The 12,717-nt window shown below is 37.6% G+C and overlaps 2 protein-coding genes across 2 annotated transcripts; both read right to left on the reverse strand.

Annotated features, from left to right (window-relative positions):
- Positions 1–546: 546 nt before the first annotated feature.
- On the reverse strand, positions 547–2,513 carry LOC141642531 (chaperonin-like RBCX protein 1, chloroplastic). Its single transcript, XM_074451366.1, has 6 exons — positions 2,235–2,513; positions 1,835–1,929; positions 1,379–1,496; positions 1,236–1,252; positions 1,098–1,160; positions 547–880 (listed from the first exon to the last, which is right to left on the reverse strand). Exons 1-6 carry the CDS (start codon positions 2,383–2,385, stop codon positions 815–817), a joined length of 510 nt encoding a protein of 169 aa, XP_074307467.1. The 5' UTR covers positions 2,386–2,513; the 3' UTR covers positions 547–814.
- A 394-nt stretch (positions 2,514–2,907) lies between these two features.
- LOC141642533 (vacuolar iron transporter 1-like) lies at positions 2,908–7,156 on the reverse strand. The gene is made up of 4 exons (XM_074451368.1): positions 6,721–7,156; positions 5,072–5,157; positions 4,202–4,316; positions 2,908–3,489 (listed from the first exon to the last, which is right to left on the reverse strand). The coding sequence occupies exons 1-4, from the start codon at positions 6,966–6,968 to the stop codon at positions 3,192–3,194; spliced, it is 747 nt and encodes a 248-aa protein (XP_074307469.1). The 5' UTR covers positions 6,969–7,156; the 3' UTR covers positions 2,908–3,191.
- Between the last annotated feature and the right edge of the window lie 5,561 nt (positions 7,157–12,717).

Consider the following 12,717-nt stretch of genomic DNA (forward strand, 5'->3'; position numbering starts at 1 on the left):
ACGATCAACTAAATCATAAAAAGTATACAGTTGGTCTTGCTTTAAACGGGCCATTTTGGTCTGAAATAATAAAACCGGATTTTGTAACCATTTCACAGTCAACTTTTCGAGTATGAATTTAGGTTTGTAACCAATGCAAGACGATTTGAGCTCGAGCTCGGATCGGCTTGGAATCGGCTAGGAAATTTGAGCTTGAGTTTGGAATCGGCTTAGAATTCTCCGAACTTAAAAACTATAGCTCGTAATCCACTCGCATAGGTTGGTAAATTGGACTTAATAGCACGTTTAATTAAACTTATAGGGCTAATTTGCACATATTAAAACGTTTGGGGCTAAATTGCACATATGTGTAAACATTTGGGTGTATTTGCTATTTACCCGGTTGTTCTTCTAATATCACTTCTCATGTAATTAAAGGGATAGGGGGTTTAATAATAATTAACTAATTATATCCTTACCCTTTTCAATTTTGACACTTAAAAATTAGTAAAACTAATCCAAAGAGATCAATCTTTTTATGATTGAGTGTTATGAAGGTGATAAATATTGAAAAGCATCATGCTCATTTTCCTTCTAGGATAATAATAGGACGCCAATACAAAAATTGGACTTTGACAACGGATCATAAAATCACATCGCAAGTGGTACAAGGTTTCAACTTTTCCGGTGAGACAGTACACAACTACACATTTACATCGACCCCAACCAATTAAGTACGCTCCGTAAATCAATTAAGTACTTGATAGAACCCACAATCTAGAAATCCAAGTATATCCAAAGTATTCAACCCCCCTCATTCCGCAATTTGTTACTGTCACGTCTCATGGCTAGTTTCCACGACATAGTCCCTCATGATTTTCGTGTTTGAATCGTCCACCATCTGTTTCATCAAGTCACATTACAATTTCGTCATATGGATTATAAAGAGATGAATGAAATATAAAATAGAAAATGTCCATCTACGATCTACTAATGATCCAAGAGCATGAGATTCGGGTTATAAACAATGGCATCAAATTTAAGGCGCTAGACTACATAGCGCGCCCCCACTTTGTTCAGGTCAGTGTGATCGCATCTTTAGGTAAAGGCCGTCTCACCTTTAAGGCCACACGTCTCAAGTTATCCCACTCAAAGTCATTCTTGCAGTACGCAGATCGAACCTGCAATAATGACACTACATAAGAACCGAGTTTTAACAAAGGTGAATCGTTATAGACGCATTGCAGTTGACTGACCTCGAGAATTCGAAGAGCTGTTCCAAAGTTCACATTGTAATGTTCAAACATTCAGGACAATCGATGGTTAGTTGGCAGATTACAGTACTTAAACCTGTCAAAAGTTTTGTTCCATAGTTTTAAATCAAGGTAAACAAACATACCTAAGTTTTTATGATGGGGTGATTCTCTCATCATATCGGCACAGAATTTGTCTCCATCAGTTAAAGAGTTTCTACTTAAGAATTCCATCAGCTCTGTGTGTGCTTCTGGATTATAGCTCTGCTCTGCCAATCTTAATGTTATCACAACCTTGTATTCTCATCTTTCACAGTATCGACCTTTAAACACGTTGTTAAATAAGACCGCTGTATCTTGTACGCGTTTTATATTCATGATTCTTAGATCATACTCCCACCATTCCATTTATTTCCATATACTCCTTTTTTTCTAAGACTTCCCAAAAGAATTAACATCTTCGCTAAATTCAGTAAAATAAAATTGACAACTGTTTTGCTAGAGCTAAGGAATACAGTTGACTCGAAAAAAGGGTAACTAATACAGAATATTATTATTCTGCTTATATCCCACTTAGCTGTGGCAAAGAGATGAGGGATTACCTCGAGCTGGGCAGCAACAATTTTGACAGCAACGTAAGTGAAGAAATGATGGAGGTTACTGGCTGCCTTGGCCTCTGGAGATGCTTCTCCGAACCCTTCATTAACAGCAACGTAATTGTAATAACTCATATATACGACAACTAATAGATGTCAGCAGACTTAGCTGATACAACTCGATAAGCTAAAATGTACGGGGTACCAGCAAACTTAGTTGGTAAAGTCATTCATTTAATGATACAGCTCGATAAACTAAAATGATTTCGTAAATTAGCTGATACAACTCGATAAGCTAAAATGTACGGGGTACCAGCAAACTTAGTTGGTAAAGTCATTCATTTAATGATACAGCTCGATAAACTAAAATGATTTCGTAAATTAAAAATTAGATGGATTATCATACCAGGGACAAACATCTTGTTGCAATGCAAGTTCGAGGGATGCGAATTCCTCTTGTGATTCCAAAGACTTAAGGGAGTAACTTTAGTTTTGTTGGGTGTGATTGTGTTTAGAAATGAAGGAGGAGAAAGACTGAATATAGCAGATGATTCCATTGTAGAAACCTAAGGCTATTGTTTAAGGTCTCCAAAATGCATAGATAACATCTCAACTTCTTAACTTATTTGATGTTGACTAATGATTTTTTTTTTTTTTTTTTTAATTTGCCTTGAAATTACTTCTATTTGTGTGTTTCACATTAAAGGGAAATATCAAATATCTAGGGTCTTTTCCGAATCGGGATCCACTCCAATTTTTTCTCGCTTATTTCTTATCAAGGATTGTAATCGGGTTTGGAATAAAAATTTGAGGAAAATGGAGATACCAAATAAAATCTCGTAAATAATAAAAGAGGTTCTTGATTACCTTTTATCTGAGATATAAAATCAATGAAAATTATAGAAATAATTAAATGACATAGATAATCTAACAGACCTAGATTTGATACATAACATCATATAACAATTCTAACAAACCATCTAACTGATTCTTAACTAACTATAACTAACTCTAATTGTATATCCCAACAAGCATTCATTCTCTCACACTGAAATTAGGCAAGTTAACAAAAATCATTCCAAGCATTCGATTTTATTAAAATGCAAATGATACAATCAGCTAGCCATTTAACACGAAATCGCAAGAACACAATCCCTATAGAATATAGTCGGTCCACATTAGAGTACATAACTTCAATCATCTAGCTAATTAAGAACAGTGATTAAGCAATTTTCCTAGATAGAACATTACACATATTCTCATGGAGGCGACCTCGCACAGTCACACATGAGTTTGTAAAACGTAACCTTTTGCGGATACTAATCTCGTTAAAATAATAGGATTGGAATTAAATCTCGGTTGATTATCCTTGGACAAGCTTAGCCATGCCAAAAGCAGCTGCAGAAGCAATAGCTCCTATTAAGGCAGTTTCGAAAGCACTCCTAAAAGGCTTGTTGCCAGTAAAGTAACCCTTGGCGAAACCAAAGACTAAGAGTGCCATTAAGGTAACAATGACTGATGCTGAGACCGCCTCACGTGCTTCCGGTAAGAACATGTAAGGGAAGAGGGGCACAATGCCACCGATTATGTAGGAGATTGCGATTGTGAATGCACTTTGTAGGGCTCTTCTTGGGTCTGGCTTCTCTAGGCCTAGCTCAAACCTGTACAATGTAGATGCTATCAGTGAAGATGGTACACAGAGTAAATGTATCCTGCATTTCAAATGATTAGTACTTGCACCTATCGACTATCGTGTGAGGATTGGATTCTCAACATTCCCCTCATAAAGAAGGGAGACCGACCCACCAGATTATCGCAACTTTAAGTGTAGAATCAATTTTAGGAGCACCAAACCCTCGACACGAATTGAAATTGTCGCCTTCACAGTAGGAAGTACACAACTTTTGCAAAGCCTTAAAAGGATCAAAATTACTGGTACAAAGATATGGAGTGACCACCACAAGACAATGGGAGTGCAATGCCAATAACAAAGTGGAATCCTTCATGCTACCATAAAAAAAGCTAAGTGCTAAGAGTTTGGTGAATTTGGACCCCCTATCCTCTTTTTTTTATTATTTTATCAATTTTGTCACTTAGCCTATAAGATTCCTGATATATAAAGTTGATATATATGTGCACATTTGACATGGATATAGTACTACCTCTTTTTTAAAGATTTGATTTGACATAAGCTAACCCAACCATGTCCATTATTGTAGGCTAACTACTAAGTGCATGACACATGTTTAACTCGTCGGGTTGATAGGGGAGTTATCCTATCAAGACTTCGATCATACTAACTTATGAATGGATATAACAAAGATTAGAAGATACTCGATCAAATTAAAAGAAGAAAGGAAAAGAGAGACTAACTTCATCATGAAGTCAAGCCAAGCTTGAGGCTTTCTCCTAAGAGCATTTACAACAGGATTATACTCATGTGGCTCTATGCCATACTCTGATAATATCTCTGCTATCTCAGCAGCCTCTGTATGTATTTAACACAAATTATAGAATAAGACGGTTTCACACTGTAAAATGGTCCATTTTTATAAGAAAACTATTCCCTCAATGCTAATAATAAAGTTATCTTTTTACACAAATGAATTGTCTCGTAAAATGGTTCCACATAATAACTATATATTGAAATTGGAGCAACTTTAATTATGATCATGTACTACTAAGTACTAACTGATTGGATAAAGTCAAGCATTGTCATCATGGGAGGAACATGAATATGTCAAAAACATTAATCATCAACTCAAATATGCATTTTAGCACTAATGCAAAATAATAATGTTACCTCATTTACTTAGCACTTTAATGTGAATAACAACATTGTGGAACTTTACACCGTGCCAACGAAAATACTCAATTTAAAGGCCTAACAATGCTAACGGGTTTAAACCCAGGTCATAGTATCACATCTCATAGCTTTACTAACTAACGGACAGTTATTGTTTAATTATATGATTAAACAGGTTGGATAAAGGGTAAAGCCAAAACTATTACACGAGATTATGCATTGTTATCAGACAAACCCCCAAAGTTGATGCTAAATCTGAGTGTGAAAAATCACATGTCATAAATTTTGGATAAATGTACTTTGTCATGGAATTTATTTGATGCAGAAAGGGAGGCCCACAAGACTGGCATTACCAAACAATGAACACAATGAATACAAACAAGAAAAGAAAAGGCTGACCAGATAATTCAAACAGAAGAAAATACTGCCATACTTACCTGTGTCAGGGACTGCTATAATCTCTTCTTGTTCTCTCTTCAATTCTCTTGCGTAATGATCTGCTTCACTTTTGGCTGCTAAATACCTTCACATATATCCCAATACATATATAATTGCAATACAAACCAAGCATTAACCATAAATATTTTATTATGAGTATTTCCTAACAGTTATTTGACTCACTGTACTTGGATACATCGGGTGTAACACATCATAATATATCCGGCCTAATATATCCTACCCAATAAAAATATTACTCGTAAAATTGACCAAATACTCTATAAATAATAAAGTAAAATCTTAATATTAAAAATTAACCATTCTCATTGGCCGGGGAGTACACTAATCTTATACACCGAATATACCTTAGAATTTTTGTAAATACCATTTATCCAAAGGTGGTTACTTATAAAATTATGTATATTCAAGTATAAAATTAATGAAAAAAAACTCTCTCTAAAAAAATCCTAGCCTCCATATTATACAAGGGGTTCCCATCGATTATCAATCGATCGATGGTAAGTCCCAAAATTATTTCAAATTTCAATCAATAGTATGCATATCTGTTTTCTATTCAATAAAAGTCTCCCTTTTGGTGAGAATCGTTTTTCCGTCCCTTATTTCGGGGTTTTTCCATTTATTCGTTGGGTTAGTTTCATCAATAATATAGTCAAGAGTAGTTCGTTGATGGTTTGCAGCGTGTTCTTTCAAAGGGTAAAAGTAATTTGTCAACGATCTTTGGAACTAGTCGGAGGTAAATTTTATCTCATAAATCAAACGAAGGATCCCCTCAAAAGCTTCATGAAGATAGCAATAATAGGACGAGTCGAATTGTCAGATGCTGTTTTGAGATCTCTAGTTTATAAGAAAATTATTTTTCTTTGGTTTCCATTAAATTTGTTTTCGATTATAATTAGTTTTTGTAAGTGTCGTATGAAATTCTATTAATGAATTGTTCTTTTCTCTTAATCAAAAAAAGGTGGTTACTTTTTGCCAAAAAATACAGAAAAGAAACGGGTACCCGTATTAAGAGAGACCAACTGTGAACTGATCATCCATTGGCTCTCTAATTCGACGGAGTATAATGAGTGGTAAACACAAACTACTTGTGACGATATCAACCAAATCTTTTTATTATAAAATCACATAACTAACCCAAATATCCTTATAGAAGCTGTTTTAGGTCATTTTCAAACATTATAATACGTGCATAACTCTATAACTTTATACGTATCTTTAATTTATGGTTCAGTTTAACATAAGATTCACTGAGATTGTACGACAAAACTCTAGGGTGAGATATATGGCCTATAGGTGGAAGTACATGCATTCGACCAAATACTCCCTTCGTCACTCGCAATTACTGTTTATCTTTGATTAAAATATTTTTCACAAAAAATAAAAACCCTTATTTATAAATAAATAATTGAGACGGAATTGTTTTAAATATAAATATTACTCCGTATCATCTACCACTAATGAAAAAAGTGCAACAGTTAATCATTTGTATTTTATATAAGACCAATATTGAGGAGCAGCACTAATGTGACTTTTTCACCGTCGACAAAAACATAAAATGGTGCCACCTACCGTCTCATACAAGAATTAGTGAAATTAAAAAACGACAATAATGTAACAACATACATACCCGCCAAGGCCCATGGAGATGGCACCGGCAGCGATCTCAGCAATGCCAGCGGTAAGAATAATAGAAGAAGAAGCGTTGGCGCCGGATAAACCGGCAGCGAGAGCGAAAGGGACGGTAAGACCGTCAGAAACACCAATGATGATATCGCGGACTACTTCACCCGCTGTGAAATGTTTTTCTTTGTGTTCATTGAGTAGTAATGCTTGCGCCTTTTCTACTTCTTGTGTTGAAGACATTGTTGACGCCATTGAAACGGAATTGGTTTGTTTCAGTTAAGGAAATGATGGTTAAGACTTAAGAGGGTTTTTTATTTTATTTACGGAGAAGTTTAGGAAAGGATTTTAAAGACAATAGGGTGAAATTGTGGAAATTTAAAAGGGTGACGAAGAGGAGGGGCCCATATTCTTGTGTAATCACTTGTACTAATATAAATCACAAATTCTTGCTTAGGTAGGAGATAATCCGTTTAATAGTTACACTAGTGTAACTCCCGTGCTATAGCACGGTTTTTCTAGATGGAAATGTAAGAAAAATTAACAATTAAACTATTGGTATTTTTCTATTTTCAATTATACAACATATATTTACTGTGTACAAAATCAGAATATCATTAAAATGAATTAGGAGAGTAGTTAATTAGAGAAATATACTAAGTACTGTAAGTAGTAGTTAGCAATGTAGGCGGAAAAACTTTGAGATTTAATAAAAAGATTAGAGTTATAATTATTAAAACATATTTATTGAAAAGATAATTTTATGATACTTATTTCCTAATTTATGTAGATGCTTTTTGGAGGAAAAACTAAGAGAATTTTTATTCTCTTAGTAGTAGGGGGGATGGGTCAATTATTATTCATTTAGGTCATGTTCTTTTAGACTGAAATTGTCTAAATTAAACTGAACTGAACTTAATAGAGTTGAACTGAATAGAACTGAACTGAACTGAACTGAAACAATAATAAAAAGAGTATAATAATACGGAGTAATAATTATAACAACAATACCAATAATAATAATAATAAATACTATAATAACAATAGTACCAATAATAATAATAATAAATATTATAATGAATAATAATAATAATAATAATAATAATAATAATAATAAATATTATAATAATATTATTTAATAATAATACGGAGTAATATATTAATATAATATAATAATAATCTAATAAGATATATAAAAAATAAAATAGTAATAATAATAATAATATAAATAATAATAAAAATAAATAATATTAATAGATCTAATATAATGATATTAAATATAATAATATAATAATAATAAATATGTTATTAATATTATTACTAATAATGAATATACTACTCCCTCCACATTCCTATCTTCTTCCCATTTCCCTTATTAGGCAAAATTATTGTGTTCTTCCCATTTCTCAACTTTCCTTTATTAGACAACAAATTTACTATATTGTCCTTGTTGCTTTTTTATTATTACATTTTCTGCCATTCATTAATGGGCCTAAACACACTGATTATTTTCCTAACCCAAAATAATTAGGCCAACCCAAATTACTTAATCTAATTGCTCCCTCCATATTTGGTGACCCAAATATGAATTTGACGCCAAAATTTTTGACAACCCAACCCAACTTTTATCCCGTCCATTACTATCCCACTATCAATAAAACTATATTAAAAGGGTAACCTTAAAAGGCCACATAGACAAAGCCACATAGACGAAGAAAAAACCACGCGTGCATTACGAATGCCACATCTATAAATCTATATAATCTATACTATATAGTTAAAAGACAACTTAATACATTTAATTTTTTGTCATGTAGGATTATCATAATTAAATTCTATTAATTTATATTGTTAATATTAAGGCTACTTTAATAAATTTATTAAAATTCATTATAAGGTTTAGTAATATCTTTTTTATGTGGAAACCATAAGATCATGATTTAAATTATAAAAATAAATTAAGAATTTAGTCTCATCATTTAAATCATTCTACTTGTTCATCTAACTCCTCCTTAACCATTGATGGGGCATATTCTGCACCGCTGACCAAGTCAACATATTGAGCAAGGTCAAAGATGTCCACAGCAAGTCAACGACTTAGACGAGCCCTAGCCGTCTGACCCATCGGCACTCGCTAACTGGGTCCCGGCATGACAACCCGCCAAAGGGATACATATCCGCGTACTCATATCCAAGACCCCTCGGCGGGTCACGGGGCCCGCCGGCCAGCCCACAGTCCCTCGGCCGAGGGGTAGATCAGTCTTTCCACCTGCTAGCCACTTGGCCACTTGGCCACTACGTGACAAAAGGTGAAGTCTATAAATACTCCTCAACCTTCATTGAGGAAAGGATCCAAGCCAGAAATACATAACTTGACCTAAGTACACTATTCATCTGGTATAATCTTCCTTATCTCTCCACAATATATTCCTAGCCAATTAGCATACAACTTATACATCTAAGTTTACTGACTTGGGCGTCGGAGTGGGTACGCTTGGCTCAAAGCCAAGCCCTCAGTTCGTTCATTGTTGCAGGAGAGGCCGAGAGGAGCGATTAAGACCAAGGGAGAATCCAACTCAAGACATCATTCAACAAGCCACGGGTGGTAACTATACTTGCTCTGGAATTACGCCCGGAACAATTGGCGCCGTCTGTGGGGAAAAGACACTAGAAGCTAGTCACATTCATTCCCAAAACAAAAAAAAAAAACACACAAAAACCCACCCAAAAAGCTGAGAAGATGTCGAAGCAGCAAGAGGTGTTCGTAACCGACGAGCCCCTCCACCCAGATGATACCTTCAACAATTCTGGAGTCATGCAGCCCTCCACCGGCGGAGTAATCCAACCGGAGTTCGGGATGCCAATAACACCGATGCGCGGCCGCTCGCCAACCAAGTCACCCTCATGGGACATGTGGTGGACGTGGCATTACCGAAGCAAACGGATCTCATTGGTAGTACGTCGGCTCACACTGTCACACCGACAAGAGCGGCGGAACCCGCACAAGAGACCAGGGCCCGGAATGTGACTCCAAGAGACTTGGATAGAGCACTAGAAGAAGTTGGCCCTGTCAAAACGCCGGAAGAGCCCAGAATGCAAGTGGTGGACATAAGTCCTGACCGCGCTCGCGGGAGGACAGCGTCACCGCAGCGCCCACGAGGCCGCCCGGAGGAATGAAAGAAGTCCGACTCACCGAGTCGGAGAAGAAGAAGCCCGACTCACCGAGTCGGGAAGAAGCCCTTCTCGCCACGAGGAGAGGAGCCGAACTAGGGACGTGAGGAGCCGATCGCCGCGTGCCGTTCGACACGTGGTCGACGGCCCCTCGGCGACTACGTCCTAGAAATCCCGGTGCCAACTAAGCTAAAGTTGCCACCCATATCGTACTCAGGAGAAGGCGACCCGTCCGACCACGCGGAGGCTTTCGAGTCCCACATGTCGGTATGGGAACAGCTGATGAGGTGCGGTGCCGTGTCTTCCCAACGACCTTGCATGGGATGGCACAAAGTTGGTACAAAGGACTCCCGACGGATCGATATACGGGTATGGCGACCGAGAGAAAGATTTTGGCCCGAGTATTCCGCAATAAGAGGAGGGCCGTTGAAACATCGGATCTCCCGACTATCAGCGGGAGGGAGGCGAGACTCTCCGAAGCTATGTGAAGAGGTTCGACGCCAAGGTTCAAGCGGGTTCGGGATCCGAGCAATGAGCGGCCGCCTTCGCGCCGATGAAAGGTCTCCCAAGAGGGGACTTAAAAAATGAGCTCATCAAGTGCGGCGGCCAAAGGTTAGACTCCGCCAGGAAGATGGCCGACCAAGCCATTAAGGTGGAGGACTACCACAAGACGGGTAGGCCCCGGCGAGGCCGAGCACTCGAAAAGAAGAGCGCCGGGAGGAAAACCCGGATGAAAGACGCCGTGACAACAATGGGTCACGGTCCGATGAACGACGCCGTGAGAATAATAGGTCACGGTCGATAAATCTGCCAGAAACAGGACTCGGCGGGCGCCGGTGGAGTTCGGGAACGTACCACCGAGGCGGTATGATAATAAGACCCCTCTCGTTGTGTCGCCCGCCAAGTCTTCGCCCGAGCAAAAACGAGGGCCGGAAGTGGGAGAGACCCCCAAGCCAAAGAGTGACGGTGACACGAGCCGATCTTTGTGAGTACCACGGCCACACCGGCCATTTAACCAACGACTGCCGACATCTGAAGAATGCCATTGAAGAGCTGATCCGGAAAGGGAGCCTCGGCAAGTACGTCGCCAAAGGCCAAAAGACCGATGCCAGCAGTTCAGATAGGAAATCCGTCTTCGAACGGATAGGAGTGATCCACGTTGTCATCGGGGGTAATGAGAACGGAGGGTCCGCTCATGGGTATAAGCGGCACTTGAACGAACTATACCAGGCCATCAACTTCGTGCCCAGCACAGCGACCCCCGCTTCCAACATCCCCGATATGACTATTGGAAGGAAGGACTACGAGGGAGTCGTCTCTCCTCATAGCGACCCGCTTGTAGTCAATTTGGACATATCCAACCACCTGGTCAAGAGGTGCCTGATTGACACTCATATCTTTCAAAACCGAGGAGAAGAGCACATTGCAGAGCAACTGTTAAGCTATATTCAGTTTGTATTTTACATAATAACTGGCTTAGTGTTTCTGTTTACAGGTAAAACAACTTTGGGAAAAAAGGATAAGAGAGGGCATGTCGTTGCTATATATCAAGCGCCTGATAATTCTGCTGGACTTTATGATCTCAAAAATAGATGTACTTATTGTCTTAACATTCTTAAATTGGATTTCACCACAATTCAGGTAGCTCCCTTATTATATTGTGATTTAGAGACGTACATACATACATATGTCTGTCTGAATGAAAAATTCAATGCTATTTCAGGAGCAACAACAAATTCTGTGAGAGAAACATGTGTGTATCTTAATCTTTTCGTGAATGCATCTGGAATTCTTTCCATACCTGGTGTGCTAGGTATACACTTTGGCTTTTAAAAAACGCAATTATACTCTGAGTAGAATACACACCATGTGGTTACTACTTCATTTTAAATGCAGATACGCCCTTGACCAAAGTACAAAATTCACCCACGCTGCTTGCATATGAGGTTAGTGATGAGGTTAATTAGTGTTGTGCACTGATTAGATAAGAGAAAATTAAGGCGCACCGAAATATTAAGGTGTTTTTTTTTCTTGACCTTGATTATTCTGCTTTTCATATAATATTTTCCCCTTTTTTATCGTCATTAATGTTCCCCTACATTTCAGCGATGTCTGAAAAACTATGAACGCGCGATGTCTGAAAAACTATGAACGCGCTTACGCCGTGGTCTTTGGGAAGTTATTTATGCTAATGTAGGTTCAATTAAATTTACTTAAGTTTGATATCAAGAAAAAAAATTCATTTACTTCATTTTAAATCTTCATTTGAGCTCGAGACGTTCATATTGGTAGTGTCTTTGTTAGCTACGACTTTCGTCTGACATGTATTTGCTTCAGCTTACCGTTTCATTACTTCATGTTGCTCTATTATGTTTAGCTAAAAATTAACTGTATTATTTTAGTAACCTATATTATATATAATGCAGAATGTGTATCATTGGTTACTATTGTACAGGCCTAGCTAACTTGCGGTTGCGTGATTATGTTATAGCGTATACTTTTAACTGTTGTGTAGCTTTCAGTATTACTATTAGTTTCCATGTTTACCTCAGTAAAAATGAAGCGAAATGAAGCTGCTCAAGACAAGCGTATCTCAGGTGGAAATACAACTTTGTAACTTCTTGGTTAACCTCATTTCATGGGACGCATCGCTCAGGCGTACTGATGATACAGACATACAAGACACAACTTTCAGGTCAAATACCATCATGAACGTCTGGGATACTTTCAATACTTTTGCCGGCACAAAACCTCTTGTAAAACCTTGTAGGAATATGTGTGTATATATATACATATGGCACCTTTCCAATATATATATAATCAAGTTTTATCA

Source organism: Silene latifolia, chromosome 2 (genome assembly GCF_048544455.1).
Source record: "Silene latifolia isolate original U9 population chromosome 2, ASM4854445v1, whole genome shotgun sequence".
NCBI classification, from domain to species: Eukaryota; Viridiplantae; Streptophyta; class Magnoliopsida; order Caryophyllales; family Caryophyllaceae; genus Silene; species Silene latifolia.

Coding starts and splice junctions, on each gene's coding strand:
- LOC141642531 (XM_074451366.1), bottom strand. CDS start 2,385: ATGGAATCATCTGCTATATTCAGTCTTTCTCCTCCTTCATTTCTAAAC. Junction 1,930..2,234: donor CAACAAGATGTTTGTCCCTG/GTATGATAATCC, acceptor CTGTTAATGAAG/GGTTCGGAGAAGCATCTCCA. Junction 1,497..1,834: donor TTGTTGCTGCCCAGCTCGAG/GTAATCCCTCAT, acceptor TTGGCAGAGCAG/AGCTATAATCCAGAAGCACA.
- LOC141642533 (XM_074451368.1), bottom strand. CDS start 6,968: ATGGCGTCAACAATGTCTTCAACACAAGAAGTAGAAAAGGCGCAAGCA. Junction 5,158..6,720: donor ATCTCCATGGGCCTTGGCGG/GTATGTATGTTG, acceptor ATATATGTGAAG/GTATTTAGCAGCCAAAAGTG. Junction 3,490..4,201: donor TGGCTTGACTTCATGATGAA/GTTAGTCTCTCT, acceptor TACATTGTACAG/GTTTGAGCTAGGCCTAGAGA.